The sequence below is a fragment of the Podarcis liolepis genome (assembly GCF_965112155.1).
Source record: "Podarcis liolepis genome assembly, chromosome: 13".
Taxonomy (NCBI): domain Eukaryota; kingdom Metazoa; phylum Chordata; class Lepidosauria; order Squamata; family Lacertidae; genus Podarcis; species Podarcis liolepis.
In genome coordinates, this window is record NC_139573.1 from 48,486,288 (window position 1) to 48,512,814 (window position 26,527).

Below are 26,527 nucleotides of genomic sequence, written 5' to 3' on the forward strand. Positions count from 1 at the left end.
AATTGTGTCACTGACAATGGTGTCTTGAGAACGGGGGGGGGGGGTATCTCCAACCCTTGTCACCTCCCCATCCCTTTGCAACCATCTTCCACATGACAATTTCATTAGCAGTGACAGTAACAGCAGAGGAAGGATCTCGCTTTCCCAGCAGTATTAAGACATCTGAAACGAATCCGCCACAGCAAATGAGTAATACCGTGTAAGGAAAAGGGGGGAGGAGGGGGAGCTCTGCTTCAAGTCTGCAAGTGGATTTATGGGATCCATTGATGGTTATGTAAACATATTTTGGAGATGCTTTGAGATAGGATATCCTGGCTTAGGACAAGGAGCTTAGAGTTGCCAACTAATAATAATAATAATAATAATAATAATAATAATAATAATAATAATAATCAGCTCTGTGCCATTAACACAGTCATACATCAATAAGCTTTCCCTATTGCCACATTTTTGTAATTTTAATTCTTGTGCAGCTCTAAAAGGCATAGAATACTGGTCCATTACTTACAGATGGACTACAATGCTTTAAAAACCCACAACTGTAACACTCTTAATAAATAGCAAAAATTAGATTCAATAACCAAAAAAAAGGAAAGAAATAATTCCCAAATCCAGGAGATTGCACAGCACAAAAAAGGTTAAAATTAGATGACCTAACTCTCTGCTCATTTCTGCAGGGAAGTTTCTCACTGAATTGTGCCCGATGAGTCACATCTGCCTGTCTCCTTCTTTGCTGTTTTTACTGATCCTTAGAATCTGTGCACTGAACCAGCCAGCAAACTTTGCCTCTGCAAACTCTCCAAAGAGAGGGAGATTTGTTCAGGCCGCTCTCTTGAGCACACCAGTGTGCCCTCATACAGTTTGAAATTGGCAGTGGGCTATCAAGAGTCGGTTTATGCATTTTTTCCAAGATGGGTGAACACAGCCCTCTGGTGGTTAATGCCAAAGGGTGAAAAGGCAGGAGAAGGAAGCTTGAAGCAGATTGCAATGCAAACTAGAACTCAGGCATGCTTAGGGCTGTTGTTTAGTCGTTTAGTTGTGTCCGACTCTTCGTGACCCCATGGACCAGAGCACGCCAGGCACTCCTGTCTTCCACTGCCTCCCGCAGTTTGGTCAAACTCATGCTGGTAGCTTTGAGAACACTATCCATCCATCTCGTCCTCTGTCGTCCCCTTCTCCTTGTGCCCTCCATCTTTCCCAACATCAGGGTCTTTTCCAGGGAGTCTTCTCTTCTCATGAGGTGGCCAAAGTATTGGAGCCTCAGCTTCAGGATGTGTCCTTCCAGTGAGCACTCAGGGCTGATTTCCTTCAGAATGGATGGGTTTGATCTTCTTGCAGTCCATGGGACTCTCAAAGAGTCTCCTCCAGCACCAGAATTCAAAAGCATCAGTTCTTTGGCGATCAGCCTTCTTTATGGTCCAGCTCTCACTTCCATACATCACTGTGCTTCGGGTTACATCACCCCAACACAAAAGTGGGTGGAAAGCAAATGGATTCTTTTTTTCTTTTCTTTTCTTTTTGCTGGTTACTGGGTTTATTTTTCTGCCCATAAACTCTGCAAAGACCGGAGGCCTTCCTGTTAGGAATAATATCAACAGAATTTAATAAAAATGTCAGACCTCTCTTCATGTATGCAACAACATCAGACAGGATTCTGCTATCAAAGAACCGGAAAAGTGAAAAGATCCCTATGAAAACCAAATGGCAGGTAAAAATGATAGAATACATACAACAGGCAAAGATGACAGGGAGAGTTAGAGGATATCTGATGCAGAAGGTTAATAAAGAATGGATAGCATTTAAAAAGTATTTGAAAAATTATTGTGATAACAAAAATCTCCTGGCAGACCTTGAACGATTCTTGCAATATAAAGGTGATAAGCAATAGAATATCCTGGATAAGACTTGGGAAAGCAAAAAGCAACAATAAGGCAATGTGTGTATAATAACAAAATAAGAAATAGTACAATGAGAATAATCGGTAGTTTGTTTTATTTACTTTAATCTTTTATCCTTTTCTTTTTTCTCTTCTGTAAAGAAAGTGTATGTAGTAAGATTTGTGTTGTGTGATGAATATATTGTATTGTTGTTGTGTAAGTTAATGTTGATTGTTTAATAAAGATTTATTCCCCCCCCAAAAAAAAACTTTGCAAAGACCTCATGCTGAGCTGCACACACTCAAACGATCAGAAATTAGGCCTGAGTTACCATGTAGTTGGTCAACCAGCCAACTAACCGTATTATTATTAATAATAAGTTTATTATTTATATGCCACCCATCTGACCAGCCACTCTGGGCGGCTCCCAACAAAATATTAGAGATACAGTAGAACATCAACCATTAAAAACTTCCCTGAACAGGACTGTAGTGCTCAAAGCAGAGATTCTACTCCTCTAGGGCTGTTTCCCTCCTTTGCCATCAGATACTAAAGAAAAAGAAGGGGGGAAATGTCTGTTATGCTTTTGAGTGCTTTAAAAGAGTTAAGGGTAACAGGGTTAAAAGGGGGGGAAAGTTCAGGTCACTTCTATATTTCAGCCTTCAGCAACAAGCACCCAGTCCTGTTCTACTCGTCATAATAACTGAAGAATAAAGAAACTCTTACTTCTTACTGCAGGCATACAAACATGCTTCTTCATTTCTGTCTGGTAGAGAACACAACCGAATCTGCAAAGCAGAGCAAAGGAAGGTTCAAGAGGTGGTGTCTAACTCTTGTCCATAATTCATAGAAATTCATAGAATCATAGAGTTGAGGATCATCCAGTTGAACTGTTATGTACTGAAGTTCTCACCCTGGGCCAGCAGGGGGATACTGTAGATAGTTTTCACTCAGGTCCACATATGCAAAAAAGGGATTGAAAGTGACGTTCAGTGATTGGATAGTTACAGAAAGTTGCTACTGTTGCGTTGTAGTGGAGCTCTATATAAGCAGGCTGGCTGGTTCAGTTGTGTTCTGGCCTGTGAATAAACAAGAGCTGTTTGAAGAATCGCTGTGTCGTCTGATATGTTCACCCACAACTTAACACAAACCCCCTACATTGCAGGAACATGCAGCTGTCCCAAATGGGGATTGAGCCTGCAACCTTGGCGTTATCAGCCCCACTATTCTAAACCAGTCATAGGCAAACTCGGCCCTCCAGATGTTTTGAGACTATAATTCCCATCATCCCTGACCACTGGTCCTGTTAGCGAGGGATGATGGGAGTTGTAGTCTCAAAACATCTGGAGGGCCGAGTTTGCCTATGCCTGATCTAAACCAACCGAGCTATTCCATGCAAAGTTCAAGTTTTAGGATCGCTTAAGTGGGTGTCTGTGATTATGAAAAATCCATCCTCAATCAGGGCAAGTGAGCAGACTTTGTGGGGCTCTCCCAGGTGTGGCTTTTGTCTTATTCACCGAATTTTTCAGAGGCTCCTATTTCTAAATTGCTCCTGTTCTTAAAACCAGCTGTTATTCTTTAGATAGAGGCTCTCGTCATCTGTCATGTCACAAATTAAAAAATACAAATTCCCAAAAGAAATCCTAGTGGATACAGGGGTAAAGGTAAAGGGACCCCCGACCATTAGGTCCAGTCATGACCGACTCTGGGGTTGTAGCGCTCATCTCGCTTTATTGGCCGAGGGAGCTGGCATACAGCTTCCAGGTCATGTGGCCAGCATGACTAAGCTGCTTCTGGCAAACCAGAGCAGCGCACGGAAACGCCGTCTACCTTCCCGCCGGAGCGGTACCTATTTATCTACTTGCACTTTGACATGCTTTGGAACTGCTAGGTTGGCAGGAGCAGGGACTGAGCAACGGGAGCTCACCGCGTTGCGGGGATTCGAACCCCCGACCTTCTGATCAGCAAGTCCTAGGCTCTGTGGTTTAACCCACAACGCCACCCGCGTCCAGTGGGAGGTGGTAGTGTACCCATTTGATGGAATCAAGTATTTGGAAATGGTTGGCTTGAAATAGGGTGTCTATTAGACCTCTATAAGGATAGACCCATTTACATCTCCTAGATGTTGGAGAGGTTGTTCAGAAATGGTCCTGTTATTGCCTTTGGTGGGGAGGTGATCAAGTGCAACCATTTTGGTCTCTGGTATTTAGGGAGATAAAATCTTACACTATCGCACTGTTCCTACATCCCAGTTGGCGCTCCTATATATTTTTGACGGCAGTAACCTACATTTGCACAACAAAGAACTAATCATACATTTATCAGAAGTAGTTATAGCAGGCTTCCTCAACCTCGGTCCTCCAGATGTTTTGGGACTACAGTTCCCAGCATCCCTGACCACTGGTCCTGCTAGCTAGGGATCATGAGAGTTGTAGGCCAAAAACATCTGGAGGGCCGAGGTTGAGGAAGCCTGGGTTATAGGGTGGCGTGACCCCAGCTGCCACACTGCTGCAGGGGGCGCCAAAGCAATGCTATAGATTAAGCCCTCCAGATTTTGTCTTCGTGTGGCTGATTATGGAGAGTCCTCTGCTGTGCGTAAGGAAAATATGTTCCGTACAAGGCCAGCAGGTGGAAGAGTCACCCACACAAATTTACTCTTAAAGCAGGCATGTTTCTCCAATGTGTTGAGTTTCACCACATAATATACAAGAACCCACATTCATGAAAGTTTTGAACTGGATCCAGACTAAGGCTGTGTACATATTCCCATTTACTCTGGCTCCAGTGCGTTCCCACCGCTGCTGTTTGAAGTCTTATACACATGACGTCAGTTACAATCCATATGTATCCTGTATTTCCTCAATAAATACTGATGTGTTTTCTCTCAAACCCACCCAGTTTGAAAACGTAAGACAGCTTCATTAACAAAGGATTTTTTTTGGGGGGGGGTTCAGGTGTAGGGAAACCAGGCAGGAGATGATGCACATCAGGTGATGACACCCCTGGCCCCTATCTGGTGTGGACAGTGTGTAAGGTAAGGTGTAAGGTCAGATAAAGGATCCCTGGATGGTTAAATCCAGTCAAAGGCAACTATGGGGTTGCAGTGCTCATCTCGCTTTCAGGCCGAGGGAGCCGGCGTTTGTCCATAGACAGCTTTCCGGGTCATGTGGCCAACATAGCTAAACCATTTCTGACACAACAGGACACCGTGACGAGTGTCAGAGTGCACAGAAACACTGTTTACCTTCCCGCCAGAGCGGTACCTATTTATCTACTCGCACTGGTGTGCTTTTGAACTGCTAGGCTGGCAGGAGCTGGGACAGAGCAACGGGAGCTCACCACCGTTGAGCGGATTTGAACTGCCAACCTTCTGATCGGCAAGCCCAAGAGGCTCAGTGTAAATGTAGCTCAGTGGTAGAGCGACGGTGGTGGAGGCCCCAGTTTTGATCCCTGGCATCTCTTAGTTTGAGGCGCAACTAACAACCTCTCTGCATTTTAAGCCAGTAATGTGTACATAGCCTCAGTTAGTCTCAATTAGGACTCACTGAAATCACTGTGAAAAGCTAGTGGTGAATAATGTGTCCCACTGTACTAGTTAAGATAGTCTGGATCCAACTCATTATCTTTTAAAATATGAAAAGAGGACAGAGAGGTACTGTGGCTGCAATATGTAAGAATATAATTATGCTTACATATGCTTGATTTGGCAAAAAAATGGGTGCTTTTTCATTAACTGTTGAGGATAATCTAACCTCTGTTTAGGAAGGCATCCACCCAAAGTCTCAGTACTAGACCTCAAAGAATGGAGAGGTATATGTCAGAGAAGGTGTTCCCTCAGATAATCTGGGGCAGGCACGGGAGAACCTATGACTTGTGGTGGGTGGACATGACAATAGACAGATTTCATCATGCCCTCTGGGTCTCCTTTCAACACTCAACTGTTCAGCAAGAAACAGCTGAGAGGGGAACGACTCTAATGTGCAATTTCAACTTCTTCCGTATGCTGTTGGACTACAAATCCCACCACCCCTGAGCGTCGGCCATTCTGGCTAGGAATGATAGAAGTGGCAGGCCAATAATATATGGAGTGCCACGGTTCTGCATCTCTGCTCTACACAAAGACATCATAATAATAATAATAATAATAATAATAATAATAATAATAATAATAATAATAATAATTTATTTGTACCCTGCCCATCTGGCTGGGTTTCCCCAGCCACTCTAGGCGGCTTCCAACAGAATATTAAAATACAATAGTCTATTAAACATTAAAAGCTTCCCTAAACAGGGCTGCCTTCAGATGTCTTCTAAAAGTCTGATACTGTAGTTGTTTTTCTCTTTGACATCTGATGGGAGGGCATTCCACAGGGTGGGTGCCACTACTGAGAAGGCCCTGTGCCTGGTTCCCTGTAACTTGGCTTCTCGCAGCGAGGGAACCGCCAGAGGACCCTCGGCACTGGACTTCAGTGTCCGGGCAGAACGATGGAGGTGGAGACGCTCATTCAGGTATACTAGACTGAGGCCATTTAGAGCTTTAAAGGTCAGCACCAACACTCTGAATTGTGCTCGGAAACTGCCCCTGCAGACTTGTGTCACTTGCAAATCTACAAAAAGCAGTCCATGCATTTCACAACTGCATTCATGCTATCTTCAGGAGGCAATTCCATTTTGAAGCGAGGTTTTAAATAGATGTAAGGCAGGGCTTGGGGACGTGGGTGGCGCTGTGGGTTAAACCACAGAGCCTAGGACTTGCTGATCAGAAGGTCAGCGGTTCGAATCCCTGTGACCGGGTGAGCTCCCGTTGCTCGGTCCCTGCTCCTGCCAACCTAGCAGTTCGAAAGCACGTCAAAGTGCAAGTAGATAAATAGGTACCGCTCCGGCGGGAAGGTAAACGGTGTTTCTGTGCGCTGCTCTGGTTTGTCAGTAGCGGCTTAGTCATGCTGGCCACATGACCCGGAAGCTGTACGCCGGCTCCCTCGGCCAATAAAGCGAGATGAGCGCCGCAACCCCAGAGTTGGTCACGACTGGACCTAATGGTCAGGGGTCCCTTTACCCTTTACCTTTAAGGCAGGGCTTGTTCAGTTGTGCATTTACCTTATTTGCTTTCTTCTGCTGGGATCACTCAGTTTGTTTCATTTTTTTGCACAGTCAAGATAGATAATAGGTTCTGAGCTGCTGTTGCTTCATACTTTGTACACAAAAAAGTCTAGAAAGAAAACGGAAGGAGATATTTGAGTGGCGTTACTAATAATTGAGCATATGACCTTGTTTCTAAGGCTGTATGCCTCTGTGCATGTGTGGTTGTGTGCAAGTGTATACGGTAAGTTACAGTTGTGATTGGGACTGGGGCAGGCCCTGTCCACTTTAGGGTCTGGCCTTGGCAGGGGTTGGACTAAATGATTTTTGGGTCCCTTCCAACTCTACAATTCTATGACTACTGGAATGTAAAGGTAAAGGGACCCCTGACCATTAGGTCCAGCCGTGACCGACTCTGGGGTTGCGGCGCTCATCTCGCTTTTATTGGTTGAGGGAGCCGGCGTACAGCTTCCGGGTCATGTGGCCAGCATGATTAAGCCGCTTCTGGCGAACCAGAGCAGCACACGGAAACGCCGTCTACCTTCCCACCGGAGTGGTACCTATTTATCTACTTGCACTTTGATGTGCTTTCGAACTGCTAGATTGGCAGGAGCAGGGACCAAGCAATGGGAGCTCACTCCGTTGCGGGGATTCGAACCGCTGACCTTCTGATCGGCAAGTCCTAGGCTCTGTGGTTTAACCCACAGCACCACCCGCGTCTACCTAGAATACAGACCCCCACAGCTCTCCACTAGGGTAATGCAGTTTTTGGCCCGAAAAAGACTTCTCACCCCTGGTTTAGGACTTTAAAAGTTCAAAATCAACACCTTAAATTGAGCTGGAAGTTTAGAACAGGCATTATACATTTGTGACAGCTTAGGCTTGTCAGCAGCTGAGCAACCATATTCTGAACCAGCTGAAGTTTCCAGAACATCTTCAAGGGCAGCTGCACATAAAGCTCATTAAAGTAATCTAATCCAGAAGTCACCAAAGCATGAATGACAGTAGCTGATCCCTGTCTTCCTGCAGCAGGAGCAGTTGCCATGCAAACTGAAGTTGAGAAAACCCATCCCAGACCACAGCCGCTACCTGGGCATCCAGGAGCAACGTGAGCCCTCCTGGCCCCTGCAGTGCGGTGGTCCTGATCCCCAAGGGAGGGGGGCATGACTCTGTCAAGAACGGATATTTCTCCCACCAATCACTAGTCAGCTGTGCCTCCTGACATTACCTCTGCCGTATTTGGACTAAACTAGTGTAGAATGTGGCTTAAGACATGGGTGGTATATAAATGGAGGCCGCAAGGTTTTAGTGGAACATAGATAAGAGTTTACTAAATTGATAGAATTAAGGAGTTTCTAGGAAAAGGGTCCTAAAAGGTTTACCTTGGATTCCCGTAGTCGTGCCTGCACTGTGGAACGCCCTCCTGTCAGATGTCAAGGACATAAATACAGTGGTACCTCAGGTTAAGTACTTAATTTGTTCCGGAGGTCCGTTCTTAACCTGAAACTGTTCTTAACCTGAAGCACCACTTTAGCTAATGGGGCCTCCTGCTGCTGCTGCGCTGCTGGAGCACGATTTCTGTTCTCATTCTGAAGCAAAGTTCTGGAGCACTATTTCTGGGTTAGCAGAGACTGTAACCTGAAGCGTATGTAACCTGAAGTGTATGTAACCTGAGGTACCACTGTAATTCTACAATCTTCTGTAGACATATGAAGGCAGCCCTGTATGCTTTTGAATTGTGGCTGTTCTGCTGCTGCTGCTGCTGTTGTTGTTGTGTTTCTATATATTATGTTGGAAGCCACCCAGAGTGGCTGGGGCAACCCATCAGATCGGTGGTGTGTGGGTGTGGGTGTACACACACACACACACACACACACACACACAGACACAGTGCTTTTTCTGGGGGGATGCAGGGAATGCATACCCCTAAACATTTTGTGAATCTTTGTACTTTTGTCCATTTACTGTATTTATTTATTTTTCCCAATTTAAACTAAAAAATGGTGATTTTCTTGAGTCAAAATGAGGCATCTCATCAAGATCTGTATTATGAGGCATCTGATCAAGATCTGCATTTTAAAATGAGCTTAAATATATATATATATATTTGTAAATGTTTTGTATCTCTCATGCCAGGCAGAAACCAGCTGGGTGCTTTGGCAGATGTTTATCTTCCTAAACAGGGCCCCACTGATCTATAAGCAGTGCCTCAGGGTTGTAAAAGGAAATTACAGGCTGGGAGCAAAAGGTCACACTGACCATACAAATTACAGAATACAATCAAGCTGCAAAGACACAATTAAGAGTTGGTAAATAGTAAGTTTTATTGTTTAACAGAAGACTCAAGCCATATTTTCATAAGGTTAAAAAGGGCAAGAGCTAATAGAAACAGCAGCTGGCTAGGAAAGGGAGTTGTAAACTGAAGAGGCTTCTCTTTGAAAAGGCCTTTCCTTCTAAAAATCTATCTATGTTATGTATGAAATATATTGGCTTAAATGTAATTATGCAAAGGATTTAGAAAGTAAGAAATGTTAGATACTTATGTTAGATTCTTATTTCATTGATGGTGTGTGAGAAGGTGAACCCAAGATCTCTGTTTAAGATAAAATTAGAACAATTAGCCATCTGTTTTGCAGTGAATAGGGCAATAGGGCAAAGATGATCTGATAATTAAGGTGCCTGGTCAAGGCAAATGTAAGATATATGGCTACTTGTCTGCCATTTATGGATAGAAGGAAATATAGCTCTTTGTCTCCCATAAAAGGTAATAGGAAATGGGTGTATCTTTTATGATTGGTTCTAGCAAACAGCCAATAGGAATTTCAACCAGGCTGATTGGACAGAGGCAGCCAAAGGAGGAGCAAGGGGGCTGGGCTGAGGGAATATAAGTGCTGGTCATCAGGGCTGGAGTGGGCAGAGCTTTGGTATCCATATACCAGTGTCTCTCATTTATTTGTCTGACAAATAAATTATTAATTTCTCTATTGCTGCGTTGAATATTTCATTCCAGCTAAGCGTTAACCACAAGCAGGGTGCTACAAAAATTAGAGTACCCCTAAACATTTTTTTGAAAAAAGCAACACACACACAGAGAGAGAGAGGAGTTTTTTTAAATTGATAGAATAAATAGTTTTTAAGAAAAGGGTTTTATGTTACAGATCAGGGGTCAGCAAACATTTTCAGCAGGGGGCCAGTCCACTGTCCCTCAGACCTTGTTGGGGGCTGGACAGTAGTTTGAAAAAAAATATGAATGAATTCCTATGCACCACAAATAACCCAGAGATGCATTTTAAATAAAAGCACACATTCTACTCATGTCAAAACAAGCTGATTCCCAGACCGTCCACGGGCCAGACTGGGCTGGATCCGGCCTCCAGGCCTTAGTTTGCCTACCCATGTTATAGACAGAAAAACCACCTGAAGCCACCAACAGAGGGAGGGGGGACAAATCAAAGGAAGAATTATACCCTGCTCTCTCTCGCTCCACATTCCCTAAGGCAGGCATGTCCAACAGGTAGATCACGATCTACTGGTAGATTGCAGGGTGTTCCTGGTAGATCCTGGTTGATCTCTGGTCCCTCAGCTATCTACTTACAAAAAAGCAAAAAAAAAAAAAAAAAAAAAAAAGCAAAATGCCAACAACTTTGGCTCCACAACTTTGGGTAGATCACTGCCAGTTTTTTTTTATACTGTGAGTAGATCTCAGTCTATTGGGAGTTGGACGTTTCTGCCCTAAGGCTACAGACTTCCACGCATCCTCTGTTCTCTGACACCCTTCTCCTGCACTTCCTTTGTCCCCCCTTGATCTAACTCTCAAAAGGCAGGTCACTGGCAGATATAGCCTCTGGGTACTGGCTTGCAAAACTCAAGTTCAAGGAAGGTTTTAATCCTCAACTCCACCTGGTCTTCAATGTATCCACATCTTCCAGTTTGTTCCCTCATAGGTGAAGTATGGCAAATTAACCCCAGCAGAGATGCAAGATACCGTATTATATTTTTCATAGCACAATACAGTTTATAAAAGCAAAGCCCATACAGTCTAGATAAGCAAAGCTCTTTTCCTTCACAAAGTCAATACTGAACAATGAGGAACCATGGCAGATACTTCCATAGTGTTGCTCATGTTGTTGTTGTTATTTATTACTTATCTTCTACACACATCATGTCTAAGCTGTGTGAACCTTCAGAATATATGTAAAAAAAAAGCAGCCGGAGGAGTAAGAGAGGACAGAGGGTGAAGAAAGAGCTGTGAGTCATGGGGGGCTCTTTTCCCATCCTTTGGACCCCCAGGGAAACTCAACAAACCAGCTGTACTTGGAAATTGGTGTGCAGAGTGCAGCTGAATGGGACACAGCTATGAGCAGCCTAAAGGAAGTAGCATCCATCTTGGCCCTGCTCATAAAAAGCAAGTCTAAAGATTAGGGTGATGTCCACTGAGTCCAAAAACTATTCTCGTTGTCGGTTGTCGTTTCAGTTCTTTGTATACTGCTTAGAGACATTTCTAATGTATTAAGCGGTATAGAAATTAAATAACTCACTCTAATCTAATAAAACTATACAGTGGTACCTCTGGCTGCAAATGGGATCCGTTCCAGAGGTCCGTTCGCAACATGAGCAGAACGCAATTTGCGTCTGCGCATCTCGGTTTGCAGCTTCTGCGCATTACGTCATTTTGCGCGTCTGCGTATGTGGCAAAACCCGGAAGTAACCCTTTCCGGTACTTCTGGGTCGCCGCGGGGCGCAACATGAAAACGCTCAACCTGAAGCAAACGTAACATGAGGTATGGTCTCATGCGTACAGCTGCGCCCCGTCATTCTCACACTTGGAGAACTGAGGGACATGTAATAATATTTTAAGACAGGATAGAAAATGTTTCATTCTACCCACAAGCCCTGCTATGTTCGGCGGGGTGCAGCCTGCAGTCCTAGCCCTGCTTAGCTGGAAATAAGCCCCACTGAATCAAATAGGACAGTGGTGGCAAACCTATGGCACACTCAGAGCCCTCTCTGTGGGCATGCACACCGTTGCCCCAGCAGGGCCATAGCTTGCCATTCAAAGCCTGCGGCACCAGGGCCTGGCAAATGAACGAGGGGCTGAGCAGGCATTGACTTTTGATGCGCCAGGGCCTCCAGCCGGTCTGTTTTTCCTACTCGGAAGTAAGCCACCCTGAGTTCAGCAGGGCTTAACTCCCAGGTCAGTAAGTATATAAAGGTGGCAACCTAAGAAGGGGCTGCTGGGTTTACATGTTTGCTGGGCTTTCCCGCGGAAGCCAACAGAGAAATTCATTCCGTGGAGGCTGCGATCAAATGGCAGCCGAAAAAACGGCTAATAATAATAATAATAATAATAATAATAATACAGTCATACCTCAGGTTGAAGTAGCTTCGGGATGAGTATTTTCAGGTTGCGCGCTGCAGCTGCAACGGAGCGTGTTACTTCCGGGTTTCACCGCTTGTGCATGCGCAGACGGTCAAAATGACATCACACACATGCGTGGAAGCGGCGACTCGCGGATGCTGGTTGCGTTCGCTTTGGGATGCGAACGGGGCTACGGAACGGATCCTGTTTGCATCCAGAGGTACCACTGTAATAATAATATATTATTTATGCCCCACCCATCTGGCTGGATTTATATTTATATTTATATTTATTTGTATGTGCACACACAACCAGTGATTATTATCTCATATTAAAAATTGGGAGAGGGTGGCTCTTAGTACAGCCCTCCAGTGTACACTAGTGGCCAAAATTGTGGAACCTTTTGGTATTTCCGAGGTTTGATGGCTCATAACACCACTTTGTTTTGGAGTAATACCAGTGCTTTTTTCCCTGTGGGGACGCAGGGGGACGCATACCCCTAAACATTTTGTGAATTTAACGGGAGAAGAAATTCACTGTCTTTATTTCCCCCGATTTGAACTGTATTTATTTTCCCCCGGTGGTGATTTTCTTGAGTCAAAATGAGAGTACCCCTAAACATTTTTTAAGAAAAAAAAGCACTGAGTTATAACCATAAAATTATATATCAAGGGAAAGATAATTTAATGAAGAATGTAATGCAGTAACTTTTACGAAGGATTATTTATTACAACAGCAGTCATAAAGAAGAAACATGAAGCGCACAGAAAAAATGAGATATACGGGTTAAATTGCCGTGTTAGCACTTTGCGATAAATAAGTGGGTTTTGAGTTGCAGTTTGGGTGCTCGGTCTCTAAAAGGTTCACCATCACTGCTATAGGACTTACCAGGGCCAGCCCAAGACATTTTGGCGCCTGAGGAGAACCCCAAAATGGTGCCTCTCTCACCAGGAATTTGGGCGAGGGATAAAGATTGACATTGGGATGTGCTGGTTCTGTGGATCCTGCTACCTGAGGCAGTTGCCTCACCTGGCCTCATGGGTGGGCTGGACCCAGGACGAACTTCTGAGGAGACGGTGATAAAATTCCCCAGTCAAACGCACTGTCGTCTGAGACCTATGGCTCCTTCTTTGAAAGAGCAGTGCAGAGAGAGAAGGGGAGCCGTCCAAATGCTTGTAATGGCTACATGGGTGATGGTGGGGCGTGTACACAATCCTTGGGAGCAGCCAGGTGACATGTTAAGAGGGTTACCTCAGGCGTTCGTTACCTAAACACACTGAGGCGTTCCGAAGGAACTCGACTGAAGTCAGAAAATGTTTATGAAGCATGGCGGTGTGACAGGGACAATGGAGAACAGAGATGCCCTTTTATATTAAAAAAACCTATCTTCTCAATGGAAAAAGAAGAAGCCAGGACACTGTTTAATCGCAGGGGTCAGCAAACTTATTCAGCAGGGGGCCGGTCCACTGTCCCTCAGACCTTGTGGGGGGCCGGACTATATTTTGGGGGAAAAATATGAATGAATTCCTATGCCCCACAAATAACCCAGAGATGCACTTTAAATAAAAGCACACATTCTACTTATGTAAAAACACTAGGCAGGCCCCACAAATAACCCAGAGGTGCATTTTAAATAAAAGCACAGATTCTACTCATGTAAAACCACACTGATTCCTGGACCGTCCGCAGACCGGATTTAGAAGGTGATTGGGCCGGATCCAGCCGCCGGGCCTTAGTTTGCCTACCCATGGTTTAATGTGTTGCGAGCAACTAGCGGGAAAACTGGGAATTAGGAGCTGGGCGAAAAGCCACACATACAGTCCTGGCTGTCGTGATTCTCAGGCCCAATTAGATTTCTGAAGCCTGTGGTGTTGGGTTTGATTCATAGAGGGGTATATTAGAGAACTTTTTTTCAACAACAACAATAACAGAACGTCCAGGGGCATTCTGAAGTCTTACAAAAGAAAAAGAAATCAGATCAATGAGCTGCTCATTAAAATTATTATTATATATTGATCTATATATATTATATTTTCCCTGGCAGGGACTCAAGGTGGCTTTCAGATAAAATAAGAACATCTTAGAAATATAAGGGGAGGGGTAATAATTTAAAACGTATATAAACCACCTCCATCGTTCCGCCCGGACACTGAGGTCCAGCACCGAGGGCCTTCTGGCGGTTCCCTCACTGCGAGAAGCCAAGTTACAGGGAACCAGGCAGAGGGCCTTCTCGGTAGTGGCACCCGCCCTGTGGAACACCCTCCCACCAGATGTCAAAAAGAAAAACAACTACCAGACTTTTAGAGGACATCTGAAGGCAGCCCTCTTTAGGGAAGTTTTTAATGCTTAATAGGTTATTGTATTTTGGTGTTCTGTTGGAAGCCGCTCAGAGTGGCCAGGGTATAAATAATAAATTATTATTATTATTTTTAACCATAATGGAATTAAGACAGACAGAAAGTTTCAATAAAGACCACACGGTGCTGGCTCTTTCATTAAAACAGTGAGTTTCCAAAAGCCTGGTGGAACAAGGTCTTCACCCACTGGCAGAAGAACAACAAGGAGGGAACCAGTCTAAGTTCTCTAGGGAAGGAGTTCCCAAGTTGTCTGGGAGCAGCCACCACCAAGAAGGCCCTCTCCTGCGTCCCCACCAAGTGTCCCTGTGAGGGTGGCAGGAGTGAGAGAAGGCCCCCCCCCCTCAGGTTCTCAAAACAGGTCAGGTTTGTTTGAAGGGAACAGAGTCTTTCAGATAGCTTGGACCTGAGCCGTACTTGATTATGAATTAAACGAATGATTAAACCCAGGATTTAAGGATAGCTGCTACGACTGGGTGATTGCATCCATCCATCCCCACTCCCCTGACAAAAGGCAGCATAACTGGACATGAGTTTCCTTTCCAGCTCAAGATAAAAAGCAATTTTATGGAATTTTAAATATTAAAAACAAACACACCCTGCAATGGACGCGTGAGGTCCCAGCTAAAAAAAGAATGGCAATTTAAGCTGATGGAATATGCGCAGCTTGCAGACTTAACATATAGAATAAGAGAAGAACATATGTTTACAGAAGATTGGAAAATGTTTATTGAATACATGGGGGGAAATTGTGTACACTTGAAAACGTTGGCAGCATTAAGATAAACCCAACAGTGTAAATACGTTTTGTTGGATGTAATAATGGAATACTGAATGGTTTCGTTTATGTAAAATATGCAGGGATTTATGATATGCAAAATGAGCCATGGAAAGAGAAGGGAAGTCATTGATATTTTAAGGATGCTTAAATGAGTATTCTAAATTGTAAATTTTAAAAAAGATATAAACACCCTGCCAGCCCCAGGAAACTGCTCTATTTTTCTGCTGACGTTATAGTGCTGCAGACTGCGGGGGATACCCCAGCCCTGCAAGTCAGACCACCGCTTCTGTTGTAGGTCAGCCATGTGGGGCTGAAGCTCTTTCGGCCGGAAATCACAAAACACCCCCGAGGTTGCAGCAAAGGCCAATCTATTTAAATCCTCCTTCTCGCAGTCCAAACGCGGCATCCAGCCGCGTGCAAAAAAACCAACTGGCGCATTGTTGACTTGTTGCCTGCTGCGCTTAAAAAAATTTAAATTACATTAAATTCAATTCCCTTACTCGGAACGAGACCCGAGTTAGAACGAGAAGAAGCTCCTTTGCAGCCACTTCCACCTCCGCTCAAATCCCGGCTTGCCTCCATAGGAGGCCAAAGAGAATCCGGAAGTCGAGAGCCACCGCTAAGCCTTTTACTCTCTGAGGCGTCTCTTGCTCTTTCTCTCTCTGCGCGCGCGCGCGCACACAAAGCGAAACGAGACCCGCCGTCGGGCGGGCGCGCGCACGTCGAGCGGCGTACGGCCCCCGTTTCCTTCGTCGCAGTCTCCTGACTAAGGTAGAGGCGAACCGAGGCAAAATGGCGGACAGGTTCTCCCGCTTCAACGAGGACAGGGACTTCCAGGTAACCGATGTCCGGCGGCGGCGAGGGAGAGGGGAAGCCGGCTCTTGGCCTCTTTGAATCCCTCTTCTTCCTTGACTCCTCGGGAAGTGGCGAAGCCCCCCCCCCAATTTCCCCCTTATTACCCCCTCCCCCAGCTTAGGTTTGCTGAGGCCTCGCCCTAATAGGGGGTCCTACACCTGCCCCCCCAAAAAAAACTTGTTTGGATGTTGAGATATGTGTGCGAATCCTGCCCCTTTGGCTCTTCCCGAGTGTATTCCCCTGCCCCCCGCCCGCCATTCTCCCAGCCAGGTGCGGTGGGGCTGGCTGGTGTTTCCCCCCTCTCCCCAGGCTGGTTTTCCTCCAATCTGGGGCTCCTTCAAGGATTTGGGTGGGATGGCGAGGGATGCGCTCCCTTGTGTTGCTCCTCCACCAGCAGCAGCAGCAAGGAAGGCGAGGCGACTCCCTGTTTTGCCGTTCCTATCCGTTGCCATAGGAGATCTGGGGAAGAAAACAGGTCTTGGGGGGGGGGGCTTCGAGGGAGGATCAGCCACGTCTTACTCCGCCGCCTTCCCCTGACTTTTAATATCGGAGGTTAATTTGAAAGTACTTATTTTGTTCCCCGCCCCCCAGCCCTAGGATTACCGAGTTTACGATGCTCCCGTCCTTCCCCTCCTTGTCACTCTCCGAGGACAAAAAAAAAGGGAGCCTAGAATAATGAGCGTCTTCAGGCAGTTACTGCTCTTTATTGTGTAACTCCCTCCTGTAGATAGGGATATTGTGTGTGGTGCCCTAGCTCAACTATGGGAGTTTTGTTACCTTTCTGCTCACACATAAGTTTCATGTAAATATGAACATCTGTTTTTTGTCTTTGGTGGGTGCTTTGGGTGTCTTATCTAAGGGTCTCCTTTTTTATTTTGAGGAGGTGAGATTGGTAGTACAGTAAATGAAACGCTAAGATTGTGCGACACATGATAGAAAAATAAGGTCCTGGCCATATTGACTGGTCAAGTGGGGGAGGTCGCATCTCTTTACATTAAGAGGACAACTCTCCTTTTTTTTTTTTTAACCTGACTCTTGCTTTCTTGACACAGAGGAACAATGAGGATGGGGAAGCAAGCCCCAGCTGTCAGAGCTCTGTTCAATACCACCCCTGCCCTGCAGATATCTGGATGAAGGATTGCGTGCACCTCTTTTTATTTTGGCTGTTGTTTATTTTTTTCTGGCTAGACGATAATTGAACAGGCATTTTTGAGGTATAATTTCCAGTTGTATCCACTGAAATTGGAGAGAGTGAAGTTCTGTGAGAACTTCAGGATTCTCCTTGTGATTTTTGTCGCTCTCCTGCCAGCCCCAAAGGGGAAAGTGTGGGGACAGAGGGGTAGCTTAGATTGTCAGTTACTGGACTTACTGAGGATACTGTGTTTGGTATGCTTTAGTAGTAGTGGCTGATCTTTAGATGGGTGTTCCGGATGGTTATGGTCACTGAGTCTCATGGTGATGGCCTAATTTGATAGGAAAATCATAATTATGCATGTTGCATAATATTAGACAGGTGTCTCGACAGAGGCCTTCCTTGCAAATTACTTCTTGATAGGCTGCAAAAGCTTAAAGTAAACACAATCTGTTCCTTTGGAAATAAACATTCATATGCAAACTTACGTTGTCCATTTGCACCGTTCAGATTTATGCCTCTTAAAACTAGTTGGCATTTGCTAAGTTTGGGCATCTTTGCTATAGCATACTAGCACTGTGGAATAAATATTGGGGTGGTGGCTTTCTGTTATCTGGATGAAAACAAACCCTTTTGCAGCCTCAAAAGTACTGCATTACAGCTGCATATCCTGGTTAACAGAAAATTTGGGTCAGCGGATAGATTCTGACTGATGCACAATATTGTTGGTTTGTGTGTGTGTGTTTTTGTTTTGCTTTGTTAGATTTCAGCTCCTTTTTTAGTGCAACAGTATATGAAAATAGCAGTCATTCCAGCAACCCGATTAAGAGGGATTTAGGGATATTCAAGGTAACTGGGACAGTGCATGGAAAATACAGTTTAGCATAGATAATTGTGAAATAAGATGTCTGATGGGGGCTGGCATGCAAGGTCTGCCTATGCAGAAGTCATTTTTGAAGTCCTTTCTGCAGCAGTAGGAGCGTCTGAACTTGTTTTAGATCTGAAGAAGCCATGTTTATCCTCAAGTTGAATGGTTATTTCTTTAACCCCCCCATCCCCACCCCTCTTATCTGTCCTCCATAGGGGAGATGCTGCACAGGATTGTAGGATGCTGGTAAGCTTTTTAAAGAAGTAGTTTCAATTAAACAGTGAACTTTTGAAAACACCATCAAGGTATAGGGTTAGTTCTTACTAGAGGCAAACAGAGGAACTTATAAAGCACTTAATTTGGAAAGTAACAGAAGGATTGTGACTTGACAGGGTCCACATAATTAACTGCTGATTAGAAATTTGACTCTGGTCTTGTAGATACAGTAGTATGAGGGATTGCTCTCTTTGAAATATAGTATGGAAGTAGTATACTTAAGGGGCTGTATACTGGACTGGAGTATACTGCATCCTCATATTAATCTTTTAGGTAGCTATTTTGCCACTTCTGTGGTATGATGTAATGGTCAAATTGTCTTGGAAGTCCCCTCAAAAAAAATATTCCCTCTTGAATTGCTCTACTTGATGAGGCTGCAATGGCCTCGTAATTCTAGTTGGAGCTTATTTACCCCAGGTTACTTCCAGTCATAGGGACGTGGGTGACGCTGTGGTCTAAACCACAGAGCCTAGGGCTTGCCGATCGGAAGGTCGGCGGTTCGAATCCCCGCAATGGGGTGAGCTCCCTGCTCCTGCCAACCTAGCAGTTCGAAAGCATGTCAAAGTGCAAGTAGATAAATAGGTACTGCTGTGGTGGGAAGGTAAACGGCATTTCCATGTGCTGCTCTGGTTCGCCAGAAGCGGCTTAGTCATGCTGGTCACATGACCTGGAAGCTGTACGCCGGCTCCCTCAGGCAATAAAGCGAGATGACCACCGCAACCCCAGAGTCGTCCGCGACTGGACCTAACGGTCAGGGGTCCCTTTACCTTTACCTTTTTACTTTCCAGTCATGCCTGCTTTTTAACTGGTTCCCTTAGATGGGTTCTCTGTGTTTTCTCAAAAGAGAACCACAGCATTGTGTTTTTGTTTTGAGAAAGCAAAAGAAAGACCATTTATATTTATCAAGCTGTATAAACGTAGCAAAAGATGTGTCGCTTATTCTAATAGAAGATCCCATTGTACTTAATGTGGCAAGGATTTGAGTGGGTGTGTTAAAGCATTTAATTATCTTTAGTTAGCCAGTTCTCACGAAATCTTTAAGCAGAAGCTCTGTGTGTGCAAATTCATGCTTAATGGAGAGATGGTACAGGGACACAAGTTGTGGTGATAATAACGGAAGAGGCATCAGAGGATAACTGAGCTAAGACTCTCTTGTCAAACAAACAAACAAACAAACGATAATGTTATATAAGTTTTTAAATTCATGATGATCCTCAGTTGTTAATGTTAGGAATGTAATATTTTTGTTGTTTAGTTGTCACCTTGCCGACAAAGGAATGTAATATACTTAAGGCATATACATGGCTCCCTTATAACTAAATTTGCAGGGTGGATTACAGCAAGAATAAAAACCAGAAAACCAAAACTGTAAGGTAGACCAATAACAGTTAAAAGCAGCCCCCCAAAAGTTGCAAAGATAAAACTGATTAAAAGGCTTATAAAAATAAAAAGGTATCTTCTTGGCACTAAAATAACATATTTAGTTTATTTAATTAATTTATAATACCACTATATCATTAAAAATATAGAGAAAGATATAGATAAGCAATGATAAGTGCCAGACAAGCCTCCCTGATGAAGGCATTCTGTAGCTGAGGTGCCACCACTGAGAAGGTCCTTTCCCCAGTATCCCTCATCTCTTGGCAGGGCACCCTAAAAAGGTCTTCAAAAGATGATTTTATGGCCTAGGTTGGTACATAGGAACAGCCTGCTGGATCATGCCAACTAAGTGCCAGTGGGAAACTGGTAAGCAGCACAAGAACACTCCCTTCCTGTGACTTCCAGCCACAGGTATTCAGAAGCATTACTGCCTCTGGCTATGGAGGCAGAGCAGAGCTGACGTGGCTAGTCTCCACACATTAATCTTTCAGGTACTCTGGTCTCAAGTCGTAAAAGGCTTTAAAGGTCAACAACAGCACTGTGTATTCGGCCTCAAATGGACAGGGAGCCACTGAAGCTGGCTCATCACCAAAATGATACTGTATAGTCTAAGGTGCACAAAGCATTCACCGAATCATCTTTATATATGAACTGCCAGTGACCTATTGTAATATGGTTTTATCTGTTAAGCAACTTTCAGTAATACTACTACTATTCCCTGCCTCCCTCCCTGTTTCCTGTTAATTTCTTCTAGTGGTTACTAGAACGATTGTTCACTATAAGTAAACAGGTAGGAGGAGAATTTACCCTCAGTGACAAATTGGTTGTTTGGAATTTGGGATGTGGTATACAGTATGTGATCAAATTTAATAAATATTGTCAGTTTTTCAACGCCTCTTTCTTTATCCTGAGTACTGTATAGTGTATTTGAAATCGAAGATTTAGGATCTTGTTTCAGTCATATGTGTCGGGTCTTCTAAGCATTGCATTTATTATGATGAATTATGTTTCTGATAAGGTTTTGCAATATATGTTTGTAAGGTACGCTAATGCATAGAGAAAAATTTTAATTTTAAAGTTATTTGTATGCCTTTATAGGAAGCTTAAACTTTTCTATAGCCTTCCTGTGTCTCTTCATAGTTCTGTTCTTGACCTTCATTTTTCCACCCTAAGATACACAAAAGGTCTCCTACTACCTGTCCTTTCTACTTTACTTTTTCCTGTGTCTGGATAATCACCAGAAACTTACTTGGTTCTGTGTTTTTCTCCTGCAAATTCTTCATGCATTGTATATGTAACAAAATTTATTAATATTCCTGCCTTGTTACCCCCATCTTTATCATTTTGCTTTTCCTTATATTGTGTCCGTCAACGTTAAAATTGAGGAGGTAAGCTCCTTGTTTGAGGGGTCTACTGCTTTTTCTTATTTTATTGTTTAAAGCACCTACTATACCGATGGCGCTATATAATAACAGTAAAGCAAAATATTAATCATAGTGAGATTCCAGGAATATTGCTAGAATATTGCAACAGCTTGTATTAGGACCTTGTAGAAGAAAGTCTGCCTTCCTCCCATTATATTCCTACCTTAAATTCACCCTGCAACAACATAGATAGCGTGGAAATAATGTGTTTAATTTGTCTGTTTTTGTCATGCATGCCAGATGTTTCTGCAGAGTCTGCGAGGCATTACCATCAATTCTGAATAGCTTTCTGGGTTACAGCGTTGTAATCTGTTGCAAAGTCTGTTGCCTAGTCTGAAAATGTTTACCACCTAAAAACTAACTTCTTCTAGTCTTTCTCTTCTTAAAAACATGTTTGTGACCTTTACAAAAGAAGGCAACAAAACTTACTAGCCCACCTGCCCTCATGTACCAAGTTGATGATTAGTGCCTAAAAGGGAATGGGGTATTTCATTTGTATCATGAGCAAATAACGGGTGAAAAATCCCTTTAGGCAAGCAAGTTTGGAAATTTGTTGTTGTTTAGTCGTGTCCGACTCTTGGTGACCCCATGGACCAGAGCACGCCACGCACTCCTGTCTTCCACTGCCTCCCGCAGTTTGGTCAAACTCATGCTGGTAGCTTTGAGAACACTGTCCAACCATCTCGCCCTCTGCCGTCCCCTTCTCCTTGTGCCCTCCATCTTCCCCAACACCAGGGTCTTTTCCAGGGAGTCTTCTCTTCTCATGAAGTGGCCATAAATATTGGAGCCTCAGTTTCAGGATCTGTCCTTCCAGTGAGCACTCAGGGCTGATTTCCTTCAGAATGGATCGGTTTGACCTTCTTGCAGTCCATGGGACTCTCAAGAGTCTCCAAGTTTGGAAATATGCTGGCCCAACCCACGGATCATGTAACCTTGATTTCAGAAACTATATAATCACAACATAAACTGGGTCAGTGAGTCAAAAGCAGGCTAGCAAACATCCTGCAGGTGACCAGGCAAATGTGAGTTGCCTTCAACAGGGAAGCTTTACCCACAAAGGAAGTTGGTCCTTGCCTTGCATTCTCTTTTCTTCTGTAAGAGAACCAAACTCTAGAGGAGATGAATGTGACCCCATTGACTATCTGTTAAAGAACCGGTTTGGGCACTCCTGTGTGAATGCTTAAGAGTGGTTCTGGATAACACCAGATGATTAAAAGAGTTAAATTCATCTCTGTGTTAAAAAAGCTGTATCCATCCTACCTCTTTCAAGGATTCTCAAACTTGCCTCCACACAAGTAAAACTCCACTCAGTGCAGATCCTGGGACCTTGCAAACAGGGACAAGGATTGCTGGAGGAGACTGAAGAGAGTGAGCTTGTGTCTCTTGGGTTTTTTTAAAAAAATAATATTTATTACTTTTCCAACTATTTAAACACACACACACAAAAAGACAATACAATACAAAGACACTACATAACACTAACACATTAAACTAACAAAACAAAACAAAAACCGTTTAAAACACATCAAACAATTTCAATATCTTATCTTTCATTCACTTATTTCAACGACCTCCTCACACCTCCCTTTTTGTATTCCACTTCTGTTAATTGTTTCAGCAATTCCTTTCCATCTTCCTCTGTTTTCTATCCTATAATTATCTTGACACATTCTAACCTTATTTTTTCCTTTAATACTCTATTAATCTATTTATACTTAGTTCCTTATAACATTTCTACTAAAGCCATATAACTTCATTCCAACATTTTTCTAACATTCATTAATTTTACAGTATTTCTGTAAATAGTCTTTAAACTTTTTCCAGTCTTCTTCCACCGACTCTTCTCCCTGGTCTCGGATTCTGCCAGTCATTTCCGCCAGTTCCATATAGTCCATCAACTTCATCTGCCATTCTTCCCGGGTGGGTAAATCTTGTGTCTTCCAATACTTCGTAATAAGTATTCTTGCTGCTGTTGTTGCATACATAAAAAAAGTTCTATCCTTCTTTGGCACCATTTGGCCGACCATGCCCAGGAGAAAGGCCTCTGGTTTCTTCAGGAAGGTATATTTAAATATGAGCTTGTGTCTTTTGGAGCCTAAGGGTGTGTGTGGCTGATTGCTATGTGGGAACACAGGATCTGAGGGGGGGAGGAGTTACAGCTCAGAGGAAGCCAGGCTGAGGGAGGAGTTAGCAACCAGCAGCAGTCAAGCTTAGCTCAGTGCAGATTCTGGGATCTTGCAACCAGAGCTCACATACAGGGGCGTTTGCAAGGACGTTTAAGGGGAAGGCCCAGAGTTCTGTCTCTTGGTGTGCAAAGGACCAGAGACATGGAGGGCAAGGGAGCTGCTGCAGTGACCTGTAACATCTGTGGCATGTTTGTCATTCTGCCAGAGAACAAGCAACAGTGCACTTGTAGCAAGTGCAAGCTGGTTGTCATGCTGGAAGAGAAGGTGCAGCAACTTGAGGCCCGCTCTGCACTTAGGCAGGAAGAACCAGGTGCACAAATATAGGATGGGGACACCTGGCTTACTAGCAGTACATGTGGAAAGGATCTAGGGGTCTTGATGGACCACAAGCTTAACATGAGTCAACAGTGTGATGCAGCAGCAAAAAAAAGCTAATGCTATTCTAGGCTTCATCAAGAGAAATATAGTGTCCAGATCAAGGGAAGTAATAGTACCACTGTATTCTATCTTGCTCAGACCACACCTGGAATACTGTATCCAGTTCTGGGCACCACAATTTAAGAAGGATGTTGACAAGCTGGCAGGTGTGCAGAGGAGGGCAACCAAGATGATCAAGGGTCTGGAAACTAAGCCTTACTAGGAGCGCTTGAAGGAGTTGGGAATGTTTAGCCTGGAAAAGAGGAGACTGAGAGCAGATATGATAGCCATCTTCAAATATCTTAAGGGCTGTCACATGGAGGGGGAGCATGCTTGTTTTTTCCTGCTCTGGAGGGTAGGACGTGAACCAATGCCTTCAAGTTGCAAGAAAGGAGATTCCGACTAATCATTTGGAAAAACTTTCTGACAGTAAGACCTGTTCAGCAGTGGAACAGACTCCGACGAGAAGTGGTGGACCCTCCTTCCTTGGAAGTTTTTAAACAGTGGTTGGATGGCCATCTGTCATGGATGCTTTAGCTGAGGTTCCTGCATTCCAGGGGGTTGGACTAGATGACCCTTGGGGTCCCTTCCAACTCTAAGATTCTAAGTCCTTTTTTCACCTTCAGCTCAGGGCCATTTTTCATTGTAGTTCATAAGTACACACTTGCTATCCTTTGTATACTCAGGGCCTGTTTACCGATCCAGGGCCTGCTGTCTTCAGAACAATTCTTGCCTAAGCAACCAGAAATTCCAGGGTGCTTCAAACACACACCCTTGCTAGCTTTCTTTCAGGACCCGTAGCTTCTCTAAGAAGCACTGAGCTCCACCTACAAAAGGTACTAGCTCCACAGCTGTTCACTTTAGTAAGCAGAGTAAGATTTTTTCAGTTAATCTCCTTGCTCTGAACTTGCAGAAGCCTTGGGATGATCTCTGAATTGTTTAAAGAAAGATGAAGCCAAAAACAGTTCCGGGGTTATTGATTCAACATAAGCTCTCATACGGACAAGCCTTCAGTTACAGATAGGTAGCCGTGTTGGTCTGCCATAGTCAAAATAAAAAAATTCCTTCCAGTAGCACCTTAAAGACCAACTAAGTTAGTTCTTGGTATGAGCTTTCGTGTGCATGCACACTTCTTCAGATACACACTGAAGAAGTGTGCATGCACACGAAAGCTCATACCAAGAACTAACTTAGTTGGTCTTTAAGGTGCTACTGGAAGGAATTTTTTTATTTGGACAAGCCTTCAGCATCTCATCTCTACTAATAACTGGATCGAACCTTCAGCAGCAAGCTGACTTCCCCTGCCATCCAGATTCTGTCTGTATGTGGCTCAGTTGGACTTACTGAGCTTTTCCTGCCTAGACTATGATACTTCCTCTCAGCCTTTTATGTCTCTTGCTGGGTTCCAGATCCCCCTATGCTTTGGGGGAGGGCAGCAGTTGTCCTATACCTTTGACTATAAACATCAAAACAGTTTGCACTTTTACATTCAGGCTGTGCATTGGGAGCGGCATCCCAAAGCTCAGCTCTTGGGTTGCACAGTTTTCTCTGTGCTTGCAGGTTTCATGCACAAATGACTTGCAAGGGATTCCTCTTACTGCAGTGTCAGGCCTCATTCTGCCTTATTCCATTGATCAAACTGTGGAGACAGAATGTGTAATAACAGCAGAAAGGAAAGCTGCCTCCTGCTGCAGCCTTAAACCGAAACCTGATTGCTCATTATTTGTTTCCTCCCAGATAACGTAACGGAATGAAGATTGTATTCCTGAGGCTACCGTTATTTTTTTATGCAGCGCTGTTAGACAATGGGAGGGACACACACACACACACACACACATATATATATAAGCCACGGTAAATCTTGACAGATTTAGGATTGTAGGAGAATCTTGCTGCTTTCTTGGATAAGATTTTTCCTCTATAACCCCATCTTTAAGGGTACCCAAGCCTCATTTTGAGTAGGTCAAGCTGCAAAACTCTTTGAAGCTCACATAATGCTGCTGTAGTGCAGATTTGAAATGTAGGGCAGTCATTCCCCACTCCACCTTTATTGTATGCAAAGACAAAGAAACTGACTGAAGGGGACAGGTGCGGAGCAAGCAGATTGCCTCTCCATCAGTGATACCTCCTGCTGTAGCTCCCATGTTTCTTCTGCTATGTTATGACTGTCCCATTTGTTCCAGCTCTTTTCTTGCTGTCCACCCCCTCTTCCATGCATTTGTGAAGCCATGTTTTAAGGGCTGTATAGAACTTAAAAACAACCAGTTCCCACTGAAGGGCTTTCAGCTCTGTCTAATAGGCAAGGCAATAACGTTTGCAGGGAAGAGAGGCAGAGACAGGCTTTGATTATTGAGCAGTGAGGATGGGCTAGGAGAGTGAAGTGAGGTGAGGGTGGCTTAAGAAAGGCTTTGCAAAGGAAGAGGAACTGTGTCAGCATTGTGTATAGGCACTGTGTAGGATAGTAGAAAGACACAGAGGTGGGCGTGGGAGAAGGAAACAAAGGGAGCCAACACAAGCTGAATTTGCACAGGCTGAAGGG

At 44.1% G+C, this 26,527-nt stretch overlaps 1 protein-coding gene and 2 long non-coding RNA genes across 8 annotated transcripts in view; 1 reads left to right on the forward strand and 2 right to left on the reverse strand.

Annotated features, from left to right (window-relative positions):
• LOC310690988 overlaps positions 1-26,527 on the reverse strand; it is a 162,132-nt gene that overhangs the window by 9,048 nt on the left and 126,557 nt on the right. The gene's annotated exons all lie outside the window — the stretch shown is intronic.
• On the reverse strand, positions 1,976-12,516 carry LOC310690985. The gene is made up of 3 exons (XR_014518309.1): positions 12,325-12,516; positions 6,975-7,086; positions 1,976-2,426 (listed from the first exon to the last, which is right to left on the reverse strand). It is a non-coding gene; the product is annotated as an uncharacterized lncRNA (long non-coding RNA).
• GPATCH8 (G-patch domain containing 8) overlaps positions 16,137-26,527 on the forward strand; it is an 82,845-nt gene continuing 72,454 nt past the window's right edge. For 2 of the 6 annotated variants that reach the window (XM_083470507.1, XM_083470504.1), the window contains exon 1: positions 16,221-16,287. Coding sequence is in view for 2 of the 6 variants with exons in the window: in XM_083470501.1 (XP_083326627.1) it covers positions 16,243-16,287 (45 nt within the window). In the remaining 4 variants the exon portion in view is untranslated. Of the gene's footprint in view, positions 16,288-18,520; positions 18,552-26,527 lie in introns of all 6 variants that reach the window. The other 4 variants (XM_083470506.1, XM_083470503.1, XM_083470502.1 and 1 more) reach the window with 3 other exon arrangements.